Below are 18,879 nucleotides of genomic sequence, written 5' to 3'. Positions count from 1 at the left end.
CACGGCACATGGCAGTTATGAAGGCATCGGCTACATGTAAGAATAACACAGGTGTAGCGGGGCTTATAGCCACGTGTCCTGCTCGTCTTACACACACGTCCCCCGTCCTACAGGATAAGGTGGCCCTAATGGTAAAGAACCCACCTGCCAATGCAGGAGACATAAGAGACATGGGTTTGATCCCTGGGTCGGGAAGATCTCTTGAAGAAGGACATGGCAACCTGCTCCAGTATTCTTGCCTGGAGAAGCCCATGGACAGGGGAGCCTGGCAGGCTACAGTCCATAGGGTCACAAAGAGTCAGACATGACTGAGCGACTTAGCACCTAGCACCACACACAAAAACACCAGGAAAGGACCTGTAATGATCATAATAAATATATTTGTAACTTCTCAACTGGACAGAAATGCTTTCGGCAGCACAAGGTGCATGACAACATCTGGGTCTCATCAACCGTTAGACCCTGGGCTTCACCTCCTCCCACCAAAGGTCACAGTGGGGGCAGGACCACCAGATCCAAAGGGTGATGGTGGGTGTTTAGCAACCATGGGAAACCCGAAGTTAAGCAAATAAAATAATAATTTGAAAAGGAAAATAGAGACAATGTAAGGAAAGTTGCCTTTGTTCTAGGAAATGTCTTTTTTTTTTTTTTTTCATGGTATATGACTCATTCATAAAGAGGAAGTGAGTTCTGTTGAAAAATACTTGAAATACTCTCTCAGGGGGAGAAAGCAATTCTTCACCAGCGTGGCCGGGCCCTGGACAGGGGACTTCACTCGCTGCCTGTCCTGAGCCAGTAGGGAGAGTTCCTCCTGGGACACCAGAGCCGAGTGCCTGCTGTGAAGGAGAAAGGGGCTCAGTGCCCACCCAGGAACCCACAGACACCCTGGAAGCCAGGGGGACAGCCTGGGCAGGCTCCCTGAGGTCTCTGAGATAAACACGCTTATAAGAGCCCCCACCCTCTGTGAGTGTCTCACCCAGTGGGGGGAGGTGGTGACAGGTGTGTTGGGGAGTAGGGAACAACGGCCCCCACACCTCCCCCCTCCCCCAGGGAGGAGCCATCCCTGGAGATGGTTCCCAAGGACAGACTACTGGCCCAGCCCAGCAAGTCCCGGTTTGGGTGTGGAGAGGCCACCACGGAGCAGACCCACAGAGACGGGGGAGTGGATCGGGGGCAAGGCTGGCCCAGCAGCATTCCGTGGCCTCCCCGTGGGTCCGGCTGCTCCCGAGCTGACCGCGGCCACCTGCAGGCCCTGGACCGCCTGGCCAGAAGCCACTCAACAGGGACCCCGCTCACCATGTGATGCACCCCAAGGACTCAAGGCTCCTGGACGTGGTGCTGGGCACCTCACTGGACTTGGGGAACATTTTCCAGCTCACTCTGGGGGTGAAGACCACCCTAGCTCACCCTCTCCATCTGCAGCTCCACAGTCCAAGGGAGTCTGGGGCTGTCCAGAGGCAGCTGCCCGTCACCTGGGCAGAGTTCCCTACATCCAGTGAGGCAGGTCTCGCTCGCTACTGAGGCAACACGGGTCTGAGGGGAAGCACCCACTGTGCTTCTGGGGCCCAGGTGTGCCCCAGGCCCCACCACCTCCCTCCAGGGGCCAGAAGTGGGGGCAGATGCCGTAGATGAGGCTGGGCGACCCTCAAGTCTTCAAAAAGACAGTGTTTTAGGAACCTGCTCCACCTTACTGCCCACCTCCCCCCACTACAGTCCTGGGTGGGGGCCTGGTGGGCACCACAATGTGAGCAGAGAGAAGGCTGGCATGGGAAGTGGCAAAGAGAAGTTTCCAGAAACTGTCAAGAGGAGGGCACATGACTTACTGCCCTGGAAGATGCAGGCAAGACAAGGGCAAAGGCCAGATGCATGAGGTTTGGGGGAAGAGACAGCCTTCTCCTTTAAGGCCCGGGGAGGGCATGCGGCAGGGTCAGGAGGGGAGGGCAGTGTCCCTGGAGCAGTGGGGTGGCTGGGCCAGGGCTAGGGGTGTACAGGGGCAGCGAGGGGCTATTCCTGGGGATCAACAGTGCTGAGGATGTTCCGGGAGCAGAGAGGGGCTGTGTGTGTCTTCACGAGCACATGTGTGTGTGTGTGTGTGTGTGCATGCGTGTGCATGTGCTTGTGTGTGAAGGCCCTAAGCAGACCTGTCTGAGGGGCTAGAAGCAGCTCAGTGTGGCCCAAAAGTGCATGGCGAAACATGAGTGAGAATGTGGGCCTGTGTGAGTGTGTGCTCTGTGTGTGTATGACGAGTGTGAGCTTATGAGAGACTGGGTATGTTCACATGGGTTTGGGGGTGTGCAGCGTGAGGCAGGTGCCCGGAGCTTGGGGACAGGGGACTGGGGCACACATGCCGGGTGGCTCACGTCCAGGAGTTCGTCCAGAGGTGAATTTCTCAGAAAGGACCAGTGTGAAAGCGGGGAGGAGGTCCCTGAAGTGGAAAGGGGGGCTGCTGCCCTTGAGCTTGTCCAGAATTTGTGGGGTGCCCCAAGCTGGCCACAGAGGCTGCCTGGGCACGGCTCCCTCAGCTGCCCTGGGTTCCCTGGTGACGGGCCCACAGCCGGTGTGCTTCCAGGCCTCCAGGGCCCTCACGTGCACAGGGAGTACCTCTTCACAGCGGGGATGTTGCTCCACACGTGCACAGCGTTCTGGACGGTCCTGCCGCGGACATCCTGGATGGTCACCGGGTCAGTCTGAGGGATGGGAACACGGGCTGTGAGCTGGGGGCACCCACAGGCCTCGGCCACCGCGGGCGCCCTGTCTGCGCCCAGAGCAGTCTCAGCCCTCCTGGACGGAAGCTGTCTCCCAGTCGACACTGTTCACATGGCACATCTGTTTTCTTATAAATCACCTTATAAGGATAAAACTGAGTTACTATTTTAGACCTTTTAACCGGCAGATTTTTCATTTCCAAAGGTCACATGCCCAGGGACTCCCCGTCTGCTCCACAGCAGAGGTGGATTCCGTGAAGGACAAAGAATTCCTTGATCTCTGAGCCAAGAGCTGTGTCATCTCCGGCAGATAAGAAGCTTTGCGGGCAGACAGCAGACTTCCAAAAAGGTTGATGCCTCGTGATCCAAGGGAGCACCTGGATCCTGGGGCCACAGTCTCCCTCGAAAGGTCAGGGGAAGAGGGGCTGGAGGAGCCATGGCAGGAGAAACGGGACCGAGAGACCATCCAATGCCCAACATGTACCCCAGAGGCCTGGACTCCACCTCCTCAGACTCAGTCGGGGTGGCAGAACCTTTCTGGACATGTCAGCCTCTCCCGTGTCCACACCCCTGGCGGGGAGGACAGCTCACAGCGGGATGTACCGTCAGGTATAGGGCAGAGACAGGCAGTCCTGTGTCTGGACATCTAGTTGTTCCCTGCCATCAGCAGAAATGTGGATCTACAGCAAAGTGGGAGCAGTCACAGGACACACGGTGAGTTCTCTCTCCTGCCTACTTTCGATTCGGGACTGATTCCGAGCGACCAAATGTGCTCCCAAAACGGTCAAGAGCCAGCATCTTTGCTGTCCCCCACGTCTGCTGACAGCTGCCGCCCAGGTTTGGAGGCTGGCTTTGGCTGGACTCAGGATCACATATTCATAGACTTGTCAATAATCAAGGAACCTTACAAGCCTGGTCCTGACTGCTCGTATGTGGTACCATGCCAGTATTTTAAAATTCCAGGTTCCCTAAAAAGGAGAAATAACCACAGATGGCAGAAGAAAGTAAGAGAATCATGAAGACACTTTGCTCAATTCTATGAAAATGATTTTAAACTTCACTTAAATGGATGGCATTCTGGGAAAACATAACTTACCAAAGTGATCTCAGAAAAGACTGAAAATCTTAACAGATTAGTTTCTACAGAAGAATTGCTCCCGTTTAAAACCTGGGCGACAATGACCAATCCAGACAATTTCACCGTTGTCAAATCTTTAAATATTTGTACAAAGCAAGCTTAACATTGGCATCCAAACCAATAAAAATAGCACAAAGCCAATAAAAACCTCACACACACCTCTCTTGCACTTGTCAAAGCAAAAATCCTACATGAAATGCTGTTCACTGGAATTCAGCAATCCTTCAAAAGAGCCTCACACACGACTGAGTGGGTGAGTTCAGGAATGCAAGGACGACCACTAGAAAATCTATTAGCATACTCTATTGTATAAAGGGCTTCCCCGGTGGTTCAGACAGTAAAGAATCTGCCTGCAATTCGAGAGACCCAGGTTTGATCCCTGGGTCTGGAAGATCCTCTGGAGAAGGAAATGGCAACCCACTCTAGTATGCTTGCCTGGAAAATCCCATGGGCAGAGGAGCCTGGCAGGCTATGGTCCAAAGAGTTGGACACAACTGAGCGACTAACACTTTTACAACAGATCTAAAGAATAAATTCAATTATCTCCATGAACATAAAAAAGAACATTTGACAGAATCCAACAATTATTCTTAATTAAAATGGATCAAAAACAGAAATCAAGGGAAATGACTAGAAATTTCCTTAAGATACTGAAACTTATCAACTGTGACCTCAAAATCAGCATCAGCCTAGGAGAGAAACACTGGGAACATTTCCGTGAAAGTTAGGAGCCAGGCAGGCATGTCCTGCCACTACTGTGATCCAGCGTGAAACCAGAGAAATGCGAGAACAGCGAAATTCGAGGTACAGAATCAGAAAGAAAAAACTGTCACAGTTTGCAGATCATCTGCTCAAACACCTAGGAGTCTCCCTGAATCAACTGCAAACCACTGTCATCCACAAAGCAGTCCAATAAGGTGACAGGAGCTAGATCAATCTAGATAGATCGATAGTTTCTTGAATACAAATCAAAACCAGTAAGATACAGAATGGAAAAATCCCGACTGCATAGGAGGAAAGAAGAGCAGGACACGTGGAGCCAAGGAAGGAAGGTAGAGAGCTGGGGACACCCTGTGGGCGGGCAGGGGAAAGAGCGGCTCTGCCGTCAGAGGGGCTATGCAGACATCCTGGGGTGGGGGGCAGCATCTCTGAAAACAGCACATGGACCCCGCAACCTCTCTTCCGGAACCCACCCCCACTGATGTCCCCCCTCACATCCCTGCCTCGTAGCAATGTTTTTAAGAGCGAGAGATTAGAAACCACCCAACTGTGTGTTCGCGGAAACAGGTTGAAGGCAATTTTTTATGTCCATACAAATAGAACAAAACCAAAACACATAAATTAAAACAAAGAAGGAGAAAGGCACTTTCCCAACAGAAGGATTTCCAGGGTAACAGCTGAGTGAGAAAAGCCTGTGGGCAGATTTGCAAGTTTGTGGAGATGTCCTGGAGGTGACGAGGGACCTAAAGACAAATGCAGTGGGAGTGGTGGGAGCAGGTGGCTGGGAGACATTTGTTGTCAATTTATAAACACCGGAACACAGCAGGGGCACGTCCTAAGATGAGGGGACACCCAGCCTGGCCTGGGGCTGCCCTGTGTGGGGGGCAAAATGAGCTGGGAAGGATGGGCGGGGTCAGGCCTGGACAGAAGGTCAATGAGTCCAGAAGTGGCCTAAAGGCCAGGACTTGGGCCTGAGGACAGAAAGAGCAAGGCTGTTGGTTCCCCAGGATGGGTGTGAGTGTGAGTGTGTGCACGTGTGTGTGCGTGCATGTGTGCAGATGGAGCTGGGTGGGGGGAGAAAGACATGGCCCCCAGTGGCAGCTTCCTGAATCCAGAGCAAAGCATTGAGAAGGCACCGTTGGGGCTTAGTGGTACGACAGCCCTCGCGGGCTCCGTGAATTCTGAGAAACCAGTCCTCAGGGCCGGGACCTGAGTGGTGCCCCCACCAAGGGACCTTAGTGTCCCCTGCAGAGGCCCGACCTGCACGTACCTCCAGGAATCGAGTGGCCACGTCCAGGTCCTCCTCCGTCAGCACCAGGTTGTCCACGAACATCCAGAAGAAGGGCTGGGGGCTACCAGGCAGGGGCCTCGCGTACTGCAGGATGCGGTGGAACTGGTACACGTACCACCCTGTGGAGGGGGCGGGCAGGTGTGTCTGGGCTCCACCCACTGGGAGGGGCCCGGGACAGGAGGGCGGGGCTCCGATGGGAGTTGGGAGGGGAGACCTCGGCTGCGTTGCGGCCGCCTGCCCCGCAACAGCCTGGAGGGCCCAGATGTGCCTGACACCAAGACAGGACAGGTGCGAGGGGCTGAGTACCGCCCCTGAGGGACACAGCCGAGCGGACGGGGTAGGAGGGGCGCCAGGCCGCCCTGAGGTGACAGACCCGCTCACGCTGTGGTTGTGGTGATGGCTTCACAGGGTACACAAGACCCACCAGGACGTGCTCACTGAATACGGACACTGATACCTGTCTCTGATGCCCCAGCAAAGCTTTTTTTTTTTTTTTTTTTTTTTAAGTTGCAGACAATTTGCAATTCCTGCCCTCCCTGAAGAGTGCTGGGTATGTGGGAGGGGATGGGGGACAAGAGGCCCTGGAGTCCCAGCAGATGGCAGTTTCTTACCCGGGGGGTGGTCGCAGGTGTGGCCCAGGGTGGGCGTGGAGCCATAGGTGAGGTCGAAGGGGCCCCACTCATCTATCTGCAGGAGGACAGGGGCGGCTCAGGAGGGCCAAGTGGTCCCCTGGGTTGGGCACCTCGTTTGTCTAATCATGTGATTCAGGCTGACCCTCATGGAAGGGGTGGCGGGGCAGTGAAACCCACTGGGTCAGACCCACCTCTGTAAGTCAGGGGGTGTGGGGAACCTCACTTCCTCCATCTGGAGGAGGCGGCCCTGGGAATCTGAGCAGCATGATTCCTTTGTGCCCCCAAAGACCCTCCCGGGAGGTTGACACTTGGGCCCCCAGATCCACGCGTATTTCCTGTGTTGCTGGAAAATACACATCGAGCCCCTGATGGGTCAACGGACAGTGGGAGCATGAGCTGCTCCTGTCGCTGCAGCAACACCCCCACCCCAAGGCCCCCCAACTCCTCCTGAGTGGAGGATGTGCTTTCACCACCAGGGGCTCAAGTGCCCCTCCCATGTGACCAAGGGCCCTGGTTAGAGATACTGGCCCAAGTTATTCTTAAAAACAAAATAAATGAGACCCAAACACTGGATGCCTGGTTCTGTGACAGCAACCCATCCTGAGCAGACTTGGCTTCCCTGGACCCTCACCAAACCAGTGGACAGAAGCCCGTACCAGACACCAGCTCCCCACCTCGCAGCCTCACATGCCCTGCTGCAGCCAGCTCTGCCTCTGCCCCTGCCCCTGACCAGGTGCACTCCTGGTGCTCTATAGCAGGGGCTCTATCCAGGGGCTCTACTGCAGGCTGCAGACTGGGATGAGTACAGAGGGGTGTCTGGATGGGGCGGAGGCAAGGGGGCTAGAGGAGGTGAGCCTGAGCTGGGGGGCCAGGGTTTGCAGGCTGGTGGCTGCTGTGATGATCCAGAAAATGCCGTGAAGGAAGCAAGGTCTTCCTTGTTCTCCCCAAGAATCTGCCAGCGAGCACTCTGAATCCCCTGAGACCCACAGACATGCACAGCCAGATGTCGCCGTGCAGACGTGGGAGCGAGTGGCAGCCGGATGCCCCGTCTCCAGGATGGTGGCACTACAGGAAGGCCTGGGTCACGATCCTCATGAAAAGGACTGGACGCTGGCGGGACGGAGCGATGACGACACACATGGGAGTCACTGTCACCACCGAGACTCAGACCTCATCATGGGAGGGATCTAGACCCTCCACACACCAGCAAGAGCCCCTCCAAGTCTGCTCTGTCTTGCAGCTCTGTGGCTTGAGGGGGGAGGCCTCGTATCACTGTCCAGCCCTGCCTGGACCATCCTGCCCTTCAAGGGAGGACCCTGCCTGGGGAGCCTAGGATGAGCGTGATGACCAGAATGCTCTAGAAACGCTCCCTGGCGGGACATCTGATGGGGCCAGTGGGGCGAGAAGACCGTTCTGGGCTTCAAGGCAGGGCAGACCCCAGGGGGATGGACCAGTGGTGGGGGAGTCCCCAGGCTCAGCCAGAGAGGAGGGCTGGCCCCTGGACACACCCTTGGGTCAGACCAAGATGGGGGGAGTAGAGCTGTAAGGCTCTGACTGGCACCCTGGGGGCAGAGTGGACTCCCTACGCTGGCCGTTTCCTTGTTGCTGCCTGCAATGGCCAGCGCTCTGGCCCCTCAGGCCCTGTGCCTGGAGTGGCTGGGCTCTAGGGACAGTGGGCTTTAATCCCGATGTGAGGGGCTGTGTGGGCCTCGGGCAAGGGCCCAGATCCTCCTGCAGAGGCCCCTGGAAGAGGCTTTCCATCCCTTTCCCACCACAGGACGCTCTTGACAGAGCTGGCTGAGTCACTTTTAGGCCCTCCTTCCCAGGCCACATTCAGGACAGCAGGGACAGTGTGGGGGCCACAAAGTTGCCTCTCTCATCTCCCCCGTTGTGGGGGTGATCCCCGTGATACCCCCCCAAGGTCAGCCCTGCAGGGGGCTTCCCCTCCCCGCCTTTCTGCCCAGTCCCCTGTCCCCTTCCCTCCAGTCTGCTCTCACCAGGGGCCTGGAGGAGCTGAGTCTGCCCTCACCGGGGACCTGGAGGAGCCAGCAGTACTTACGTCCCTCCTCACTATGTTGGTGACGTCATCCAAATGTTTCAATCTTCCCGGCTTAGAACCATCTTCCAAAAAGCCCAGACTCGTCAGCTCTGGGTGGGGAGCCAAGAGGACACAGAGGGCTGGCGTTGGATTTTGACCCGATGTGGAATCAAAGGCCAACGGCTGATCAGAAAGTACTGCTATCATATGGCGAGCAGACTTTATCATTCCAGCGACATGACGGGGTGAGTAAGCACTGATTTCACAAAGTCAAGCCACGTGTTGCATAACCAGCGCTACAGGCTGCAGTGCCACTCTCTGGGTTAGGGAACCACTGGGCGGTGGCGATGCATGCTGACGTCACCAGGTCAGGCTGGGAGACAGGGCTGGGCTGCAGGAGAGCGTGCATCTGAGGCACTGGAAGGCGAGCCCAGAAAGGACCTTGCAAATTAATAACACACTGTCTGGGCAGGGCCTGGAAGGCTGAGTGGCCGTGGGCAGTGACTCCTGGGTTCCTTCAGGGGAAGCCATGCCCGCTCTGTGTGTCTCGGCCCCCAGATCCTTAACACGGATGTGCACGGGGCCACTGTGACCATACTACCAGGCACTTAGCGAGCGCCAGGAGCAGGGCAGATGGCCCCATTCCACTTGGCCAGAGACTAACAGACGTATTTTCACTGATTCCTGTTACATCTGCTGAGCCCACAAGAGTCCACAGGATTTCCAAAGGTACTGGCAGGTGGGGGTCTGCTTGGGGTCCGCAGGGGCAGGACACCCAGGCAAGGCTAGAATGCAGCATGTGACCGCCTGGGTGATGGGGGCGTCTGGGTAGAGACGGAGGGTGCAGCGGGCCCGGCAAGGGGTGGGGCAGGTAAGGGGGCCAGGTGTGTGGAGGTGTGTGAGGCTCAGTGGCTCTGGGCAGGGCTGTCCTAGCAGAGAGCTGGCCCTACGGCCCTCACTGTGGCATTTCACACCCACCGTCTTGCTATGCGAATTTTCTTTCCAAGGCAGCCCAACTGAAGGAAGGAGCCCCAGGTGCTCCTGCACAGCACACCCCTTGCCTCCTAGAAACGGCCCCCAGTCCCAGACATGCAGTGAGTGTGATGCTGGGGACCTTCGCACCCCCACCCTCATTGCACACACCCTGGGTCCCCTGTGGGTCCCCTTGGAGGGGTCGCTCCAAGCAGACCCCTCTTCTAGCATGAGTCCTCAGGTGTCACTGCACCCACCTTTCTTGATGTCCCCAAAAAGGGATAGCACCCGGATGGGCTCTCTCTTCCACACAGGCACAGTTTTGTACATCACAAGGGGACTCTCCTATTTATTTAAAAAAAAACCCAGAACATTCTGATGACTACCTAATCATAGAGCCCATGAGTGTCAAGACAAGTTCTTTCTGGCCTTGCACACCTGCTGAGGGGGCTGGCCACTCCTTGACTGCACTAACCCCAAGGCCTTCATGAAGATCTGGCCCATCCCCCAGGCCAAGGCTCTTGCCCTCCCCCGCCAACTGCACCTCCAGCAAAGGGGAGGCAGATGCTCGGGACTTCACTGCTTGTGAAAGGAGATAACTCTATCCCTAGAGAAACCACTTCCCTGTATTTCTTGGAAAAAGTCTCTGACCTGGGGCGCTCTGAACGCCCATGGCCATGGGACGCACCGGATCCCTCTCTGTCCCCTCTGCAGGCTCTGAACCCAGGCCCCAAGTCACCCGGCACCACCCTTGAAGGCTACCAGCGCAGGGCCTCTCCCAGGCCAGGCCTGAGCCAGCACCCATGTCTCCGCGTGAAGGGGCCAGGCTGAGGACAGGAGCCGAGAAGGTGTCCAGTAACACCCACCCTCCCATGCAGGGCACCAGCTGGCAGAGATGCGGTGGATCTATCCAGGAAACAAGCACTCCCGAGCCCCTGACCCCTGGGAGGCTTCTTGGCTCCTATGAGCATGACATTGAGCTGGGGATGGATGACCAGGCCTGAGCAGGGGTGCTGCCTGCAAGCAGTGGAGGGTGGGGGTCCCAGGAGACCCTGAGCCCAGGACTGGAGCAGGTGGACGGCGCCCAAGGCAGGCAAAAAGTGAAGCAATGGGAGAGGGCAGGTGGTCCTGGGCTTCCTGGGGGCATGGGGAGGGCAGGGCATATCCGGTGCAGGCACAGCCCTGACAGACACTTGGGGGCGCACGTCCTGGTTCCCTCTGGCAGCTGCAGGAGCCATGCTTCCTTCTCCCTGCTCCCCTGGGGCAGTAACAGTGGTTCAGAGTATCTACCCCTTCCCCCTTGGATGAGAAACCTCTCCTGCAGTTTGCTGGCTCAGGGTCTTTTACACAGAGATGGGTGGCTTCTGCCACAAGATGGACCTGAAGAAGGTTCTATGGGGAGGGCAGGTGCCTAGTTTAGAAAAGCACCTTGAATGCACCTGCTCCATCCAGTGTCAGGGAGTGCAGGGCGGCGGGGCCACCACGCGCCCCCATGGTTGGCCCAGCAATGCCAGGTGTGCAGCAACTCCCCAGAACCAGCCAGCCTCAAACAGCAGAGAAGGAACCTGAGGCTCCAAGCTGCCCTGGTCAGTGCCCAGCCTGCCCCATCACTCAGCCCCCACCCCTCCTCCGTGTGTCTCTATCCCACTCCTTCCTGGTAGATGACACCAATCACTGCATTTCATGTCATCCCAATCCAGGATGACCTCACCTCAAGATCCTTCTCTAAACTGCGTCTGCAAAGACCTTATTTCCAAAATAGGTCACGTTCACAGGTACTGGAGGTTAGGACTTGGGTGTATCTTTCAGGAAGAGACCTCAAACTACTGCGATGAGCCCACACTCCTGCGTAGCTCATGGCCCCGGCCTTGATTCCATAGAGGACCCATGTCTGTGCCAGCTGTCCGGGCTGGACTTGGAGATCCTGCCCAGGCATTTGCTCCCACTTGCTGAGCTCAGAGGCCCACGTTTGCTGGGCCCTCTCCTACCTCCTACAAATGCCTGGTTCCCAGGCTTGGGAGAAACAAAGCTGCTGTGCTAAAGGGATTTGTGGAAGACAGACACCTAATGGACCTGCTATCAGAGAGGAAGATGAGAAAAGTGCATTTGCTCAGAAGCCTTTAACTTCATCACATAAGCAGAGCGGATGGGTATTTTGCAACCAGTCGCCGGAGGAAATGAGCCAAGTTAGGGCTGGCCATTTGCCTGTTCTATCCTCCAGCTCCAGCTGCCACTCACCGCCTCCCGGTCATAGAAGGCCTTCAGCCACGTCCGCCACTTTCTCCTCCTCTGCAGCAGCCCGCTCCGGGGGAAGGGCAGGCAAAGGAAGCAGACCCAGTTGCTCATGGCGTGAACCTTCCCCGAGGTCCCAGGGCCAACCAGGGTGTCAACGCACTCGAAACAGTAGCATCTGTAGTCAAACAGAAAACCACAGCGGCAGAAATGACGCTGCCTCGTCTCCAGGTGAAACCCCGGTGGCCCAGTAGGCAGCAGAGAGCCTGCTCCTTGTTCTGGAGTGAGTGAAAAGACAGGTGGAAAGACAAAGCCAGCAGGGTGGGGAGGCAAGGCTGTGGCTGAGGGAGGGGGTCAGTCCCTCTCAGGGACCTAGAGCCACAGGGCCCCTGTCATCCGCAGAGGACAGGGGGACCTGTGGACAATGGCGGATTTTCAAGACTCCCCTACGCCGGCTGCTCTCCTCCTCCAAACTTTAGCATCTAAGAAAGCAGGTGAGATCTCCCCATGAACTCAAGCGCAGGAGCACCCACTGAGGGGACAGGGGGGCAGGTCTGGGGGGGGAGCTGTGGGTACAAGGATGGCCCAGAAGGGCTGCAGGGAGGGACTGCAAGTAAAGCTCAGGTGGGCACACAGCAGGGGAGAGCGAAGGCACCTGCCTGACTCTGGCCCCGTGAGGGTCCTGTCACTGTCCTACTTAACCATCGAGGGAGCAGCTATGCCTTGGCAATAAAAACAGAAAGAAAAATCACAAGCACACAGCTTTTGAGACCCCCTCCCATAGGTGAAGCGTACATGCGTGCTAAGTCACTTCAGTCGTGTCCGACTCTTTGTGACCCCACAGATCATAGCCTGCCAGGCTCTTCTGTGTGTGGGATTCTACAGGCAAGTATACTGGAGTGGGTTGCCATGCCCTTCTCCAGGGGCTCTTCCCCACTCAGGGATCGAACCAGCATCTCTTACTTCTCTTTCACAGGCAGGCAGGCTCTTTACTACTAGCGCCACCTGGGAAGCCCCTCCCATAGGTCAAGGCTCTTCAGCAAATGAAACATTTGAGATGGAAATTGAAAGCTTTGGAGAAAGTCATCCTTTGGGGAGGTGGGCTGGGAAAGTCCCTTGCACTCCAGGATGCAGAGCCCAGAAGGATGGGCGTTCCCCAGGTTTATGGGCAGCAGTCCTTCATGACTCTGGATCCCCCGCGCCCCTGGCCTCACCGGGTGCAGTCGGGATTCTCGCAGATGAGCAGCGTCTCCCCGGCGCAGCAGATGGAGCAGTAAGACTGGTACCCGTCATCGTCGTACAGGAAGAGGCACTCCAGGAACTTGTCCTTGACGAGGGCAAAGCCAGGCTGCCCACTCTGCCCTGAGGCTGCCACGAAGCCACCCTCACCTCCCTGCTTACCTTGCACGGAGCACACATCCCCCCCTCAAACAGAGGGTGCTGTGTGTGCAGCTGGAGACTTCCACAGCAGATACACACATCTGAGGCAGAAACCCACGGTCAACATGTGTCACAACAGCGCCAGACAGAGCAACAGACTTAGCAACAACAGAAAAAGTGCAAGACCTGTACACTGAAAGCCCCAAACTGCTCTTAAAAGAAAGTTCAGATGGGAGGGCATCCCATGTTTGTGGATCAGAAGACTAATGAGTGTTAAAATGCTGTGTGTCCTCAGTCACTCAGTCATGCCTGACTCTTTGAGACCCCACAGACTGTAGCCCACCAGGCTCCTCTGTCCATGGGATTTCCCAGGCAAGAAAGAATACTGGAGTGGGTTTCCATTTCCTTCTCCAGGGGATCTTCCCAACCCACAGATCAAACCCACATCTCCTGCATTAGCGGGCAGATTCTTTACCACTGAGCTACCAGGGAAGCCCATTAAAATGGCAAGCCTCCCCAAATTGGTCTACAGATCTCTCTCAAAATTCCAGCTGGGATTTTTTTTTCTTTTCTTTTTTTTTTTTTGCAGAAATTGCTAGCCTGATCCAAAAATCCATGTGTAAATGCAGGGGATCCAGGCTAGGCAAAGCCATAGAGAAAAAAAGTAGATTTGTGGTTGCCAAGAGTTGAAAGAGGGGAGGGATAAGGAAGGAGTTACTGTGGGTACCAGTTTCTTGTGCAGGTGATGAAAATGCCCCCAAATTAGATTGTAGTGGCGGTGGCACATTATGTGTGATTATACTAAAAGACACCTTCAATGATGGGTCAGGGTCTTTAGGGCAGGTGGAGGGGATACAAGCTGGGCACCAGCCATGTCCACCGCCCTCCTCCAGGGATGGACAACCTTCTTGAGCAGGCTCACATCCCTTCACCTGGGCAGGTGTGTGATGCTCACCTTCTATGTCTCGCTGGTTGACCTTGACTTCATATGCAATAAAATCTGGAAAAGAAAAGACATAGTCCCTGCCTCAGCCTGTCTCCTACATCAAACAGGTCAAGAGACGAGCCTCAAAGTCGATCTTTTGAAGTCGCAGGACCCAGAGGGCCAGCACCACCCTCCCCCTCGACCTTTCACACTGACATTTAAACATCCAAGCTGATCGCTGGGGTGGGGGAGGCTTGGAGTGGGGTCCTCCTGCTCCTGAGTGAGGCATGATTATTCCAGAAGTTGGGAACCCTGGACAGTGTTCAGGCTTGAAGTTGGCATCCCAAGTGATGGGACCAGTACTCAAATGAACCCTCACCTCTGCGGGGCCTGGGAGATGGTGGGGATGACAGTTCGCTGGAACCCACTAGGATGATGTCCAGACTGTGCTCCGGCTCCGGGTCCAGGACTAGGGTAGCAGACAAGGGGACACCAAACCAAGAGATAGGACAGACAGCGGAGAGTGAGAAGGTGCCCCACCAGCCTCCGTCTCGGAGCCTTGGAATCCTGGAATCCTCCTTCAGCCCCTACCCACCTCCCACAGTGACACTCACCCCTCCCAACCCAGGGCAGGGATGGTGTTGAGGGGCAGGAATGTCGGTGGTGAGTGCCAGCCTCGAGGGGGAATTCAAGGGTTGCCCATCAGGTGGGCCACTTGGGTCTCACAGGGCCCGGGGTCCTCCGTGGCACCTCCTCCGTCTGCGTCCCCCCAGCTGTGGGCCCCTCAGCCACCCCATGTTCCTGCCGCCCCAGGGTCTCCCAGATCCCATCCAGCCTTGGTCTCTCCCAAGAACTCTTGAAGGCAGGGGGGCTCCTGAGAAGAAGAAAGGGCCTCACGGATTTCACAGGGCGGGGGCCATTGCTCCCTATCCGGCGGCAGGGCTGGGTCAGGGTCTGAGCCATCCATGATCTCCAGGTTCAGGGTCCCCGGGGAGGAACGGGCCATGGAATCTGGGAAGGGACTTCTTCCAGAATCAGCAGGAAACCAGGGTGCTGGACTCCTGGGGTGGGGGTGCGCAGGATGACGCAGGGATGAGGGCGGGGACCCCTCAGTGCCACTGGGTCTTGGGTGGAAGGGTGGAGGGCTCCTGTGGGGTGCCCCTGCTGGGTGGGGGATTAGGGAGTCCCGGGAGGGGAAGGGGGAGGGGCAGGAGAGTCCTCACAGTGAGGAGGGATGAGAAGACACGTGTGAGAGAGGAGGGTTCAGGGGGGCGGAGTGAGGAGGCTCAGTGATGGGGCCTGAGTGCGGGGGTGGGGGACTCAGGGGCGGGGCTTAGGGCTCTCAGGATTCTCTGCTGGGGGTGGGCGCAGGGGGGCAGGACCGGCTGGGAGGGAGTTCAGTGGGGTTTAAGCATCTAAGGGGTGTGGTGCCTAGTGAGGGTGAAGGTTCTGGGTGGGATAAATGGTCGGGAGTGGGAGGGGCCAAGGGGCAATTAGTGGGGAGGAAGCTCAGTTGGCCTGGGGAGGGCTCATAGCTCCCTCCTTTCAGCTTGGGTGTGGTCCGGGTGGCCTGACTTACCTGTGTAAAGTTCAATGAGTGCTTCCCTGGTGGTCCAGTCGCTAAGATTCCAGGCTCCCAATGCAAGGACCCAGGTTCTATCCCTGGTCAGGGAACTAGAGCCCACATGCCCCAACTAAGACCTGGTGTAGCCAAATAAATAAATTTTATATATATATATATATACACACACACACACACACACACACACACACAAGCACACTTTAAAAAGCTCAGCAGGATGTCAGGCAGTAGCTCTGCAGGGAGAAACCTGCCAAGGTCAAGGTTGACAGCAGAGTGGACAGTACTGCTCCCTATAGGGTGACACGAGGATGGTGTGTCACCTCTGTGGGCTCCCTCCCCACCTGTGACTCAGCCGCCACCCATGAGAGAAGTGCCAGAAGATTCCAGGGGTGGGACAGCCTGCAACATAGCAACACACCTGCCTGGGACTCTTCACAACTGTGTCGCTCATCAGAAAAAATCCGAGAAACTGTCACACCCAAGAGGAGCCTAAGGAGGCATGACGATTAGACTAAACGCGACAGAAAAACGACCTTAGAGGAAACCAAGGACACCTAGTAAACTATGGCTCATTAACCTCAAGAATACTGTATCAATTCAGTTCAGTTCAATTCAGTCACTCAGTTGTGACCGACTCTTTGCGACCCCATGAATCGCAGCACGCCAGGCCTCCCTGTCCGTCACCAACTCCCAGAGTTCACCCAGACTCACGTCCATCGAGTTGGTGATGCCATCCAGCCATCTCATCCTCTGTCGTCCCCTTCTCCTCCTGCCCCCAATCCCTCCCAGCATCAGAGTCTTTTCCAATGAGTCAACTCTTCGCATGAGGTGGCCAAAGTACTGGAGTTTCAGCTTTAGCATCATTCCTTCCAAAGAAATCCCAGGGCTGATCTCCTTCAGAATGGACTGGTTGGATCTCCTTGCAGTCCAAGGGACTCTCAAGAGTCTTCTCCAACACCACAGTTCAAAAGCATCAATTCTTTGGTGCTCAGCTTTCTTCAGTCCAACTCTAATATCCATACATGACCACAGGAAAAACCATAGCCTTGACTAGACGGAACTATGTTGGCAAAGAAATGTTTCTGCTTTTGAATATGCTATCTAGGTTGGTCATAACTTTCCTTCCAAGGAGTAAGTGTCTTTTAATTTCATGGCTGCAGTCACCATCTGCAGTGATTTTGGAGCCCCCCAAAATAAAGTCTGACACTGTTTCCACTGTTTCCCCATCTATTTCCCGTGAAGTGATGGGACCGGATGCCATGATCTTAGTTTTCTGAAAGTTGAGCTTCAAGCCAACTTTTTCACTCTTCTCTTTCACTTTCGTCAAGAAGCTTTTTAGTTCCTCTTCACTTTCTGCCATAAGGGTGGTGTCATCAGCATATCTGAGGTTATTGATATTTTTCCCCTGAAATCTTGATTCCAGCTTGTGCTTGTATCAGTAGTGATTCACTAATTGTTACAATCGTATCACACTGAAGCCAGATGTTAATCACAGGGGTATGGGTTTGTGGGAGCTCTGTCCTAGCTTCGAGATTTTCTATAGATACAAAGTATTCTAAAATACTTTCTTTTTTAACCACACTGTATTGACTAAACTCTCCAGGTGGCTCAGAGGTAAAGAATCCCCTGCCAGGGCAGGAAATGAGAGTTTAATCCCTGAGTAGGGACTATCCCCTTGAGAAGGAAATGACAACCCACTCCAGTATTCTTGCCTGGAAAATCCTATGGACAGAGGAGCTTGGCAGGCTACAGTCTAATGGGTTGCAAACAGTCAGACACAACTTAGAAACTAAACAACAACAAATTATTGACTGTCGTCATCATGCAATAGTTTATATCTCTATTTGTGAGGTATTTATCTTTAACTGAAAGTTTACACCTTTTGACCCTCTTCATCCATTTATCTGGGCGGTGGCTCAGAGGGTAGAGTGTCAAGCTGCAATGTGGGAGACCCAGACCCGTTTATCCAGTCTCCACCTTTGGCAACCACCTTCTCTGTATCTGTGAGTTTGGATTTTTTGTTTGTTTTTAATCCCACATGTAAGTGAGGTCATATGGTATCTGTCTTTGTCTGGTTTGTTTCACTTAGCATAATGCCCTCAAGGTCAATCCATGTTGTCACAAGTGGCAAAATTTCATTCCTGTTTTATGACAGAGTAGCACTCCATTGTATATATTTGTGTTTTCTTGATGCATTCACCCACTGATGGTCACTTTTTCGTTTATGTCTTGGATATTGTAAGTAATGCTGCCATGAATATGAGGGTGCAGGTATCTTCTCAAATCAGTGTTTTCATTGTTGTTGGATGCATACCCAGAAATGGTTTTGCTGGATTGTGTGGTAGTTCTATTTTTAATTTTTTGAGACAGCTCCTTAGTGTTTTCCATGGCAGCTGCACCAATTTACATTCTCACAACAGGGCACAAGGGTTTCCTTTGCTCCACATCCTTGCCAGCACTTGTTATTCTTGCATGTTTGACAACAGCCACTCTGACAGGTGTGAGGTGCTGACTTGCTGAGGGTTTGATTTGCATTTCCCTGATGTACAGCATATTTTCATTACCTGTTTGCTGGAAGACATACAGAAAACATCCTTATATCTTCTTTTTTTTTTCAGCATTAAATTTTATTTATTCCCACCACCATCTCCCTTCCACCCCAATGTATGTAACAATATCAGAAACCTGATTCTTCCCTCTTCCCTTCCCCTTTTTTTTTTCATATATCTTCTTTGGAAAACATCTATTTAGATTCCTTGCCTAGATTGTACATCAAATTGTCTTCTGTTTTGCTATTGAGTTGTATAAATTCTTCATATATTTTGGATATTAAGCTTTCATTAGATACATGATTGTCAGATATTTTCTCTCCCTCAGTATGTTGCCTTTTCATTTTGTTAATGGTTTTCTTTTGTAGTAAAGATTTTTAGTGTGAATATAGTCTCATTTGTCTGGTTTTGCCTTCATTGCCTTTGCTTTTGGCATCAAATCCAGAAAACCATTGCCAAGACCCAGGTCAAGGAGTTTACCTCCTATATTCTCTTCTAGGGCTTTATGGTTTCAGGTTATCTGTTCAAGCCTTAAATCCGTTTTGAGTTAATTTTCGTGTATGCTGTGAGACAGAGGTCCAGTTTCGTTCTTTTGCATGTGACTGTCCAGTTTTCCCAGAACCGTTAATTAAAGAGAGTGTTCTTTCCCCATCGTGTATTCCTGGCTTCTTTGTCGTAAATTACTTGTACATATATACGTGGACTTACTTCCGGG

The 18,879-nt window shown here is 54.2% G+C and overlaps 1 protein-coding gene across 1 annotated transcript; it reads right to left on the bottom strand.

Annotated features, from left to right (window-relative positions):
* Positions 1-361: 361 nt before the first annotated feature.
* On the bottom strand, positions 362-15,039 carry DNMT3L (DNA methyltransferase 3 like). The gene is made up of 13 exons (XM_086319043.1): positions 14,969-15,039; positions 14,760-14,907; positions 14,413-14,620; positions 14,064-14,108; positions 13,130-13,209; positions 12,943-13,055; positions 11,735-11,906; positions 9,754-9,841; positions 8,546-8,634; positions 6,466-6,541; positions 5,834-5,973; positions 2,602-2,687; positions 362-836 (listed from the first exon to the last, which is right to left on the bottom strand). The coding sequence occupies exons 1-13, from the start codon at positions 15,037-15,039 to the stop codon at positions 671-673; spliced, it is 1,482 nt and encodes a 493-aa protein (XP_086175169.1). The 3' UTR covers positions 362-670.
* Positions 15,040-18,879: the final 3,840 nt, after the last annotated feature.

The sequence above is a fragment of the Bos grunniens genome, chromosome 1 (genome assembly GCF_055505025.1).
Source record: "Bos grunniens cultivar Pamir isolate PY7600 chromosome 1, Bosgru_T2T1.0, whole genome shotgun sequence".
NCBI lineage: Eukaryota > Metazoa > Chordata > Mammalia > Artiodactyla > Bovidae > Bos > Bos grunniens.
Note: the sequence above shows the minus strand (reverse complement) of the source record. Positions and strands in the feature narration are given on the sequence as shown.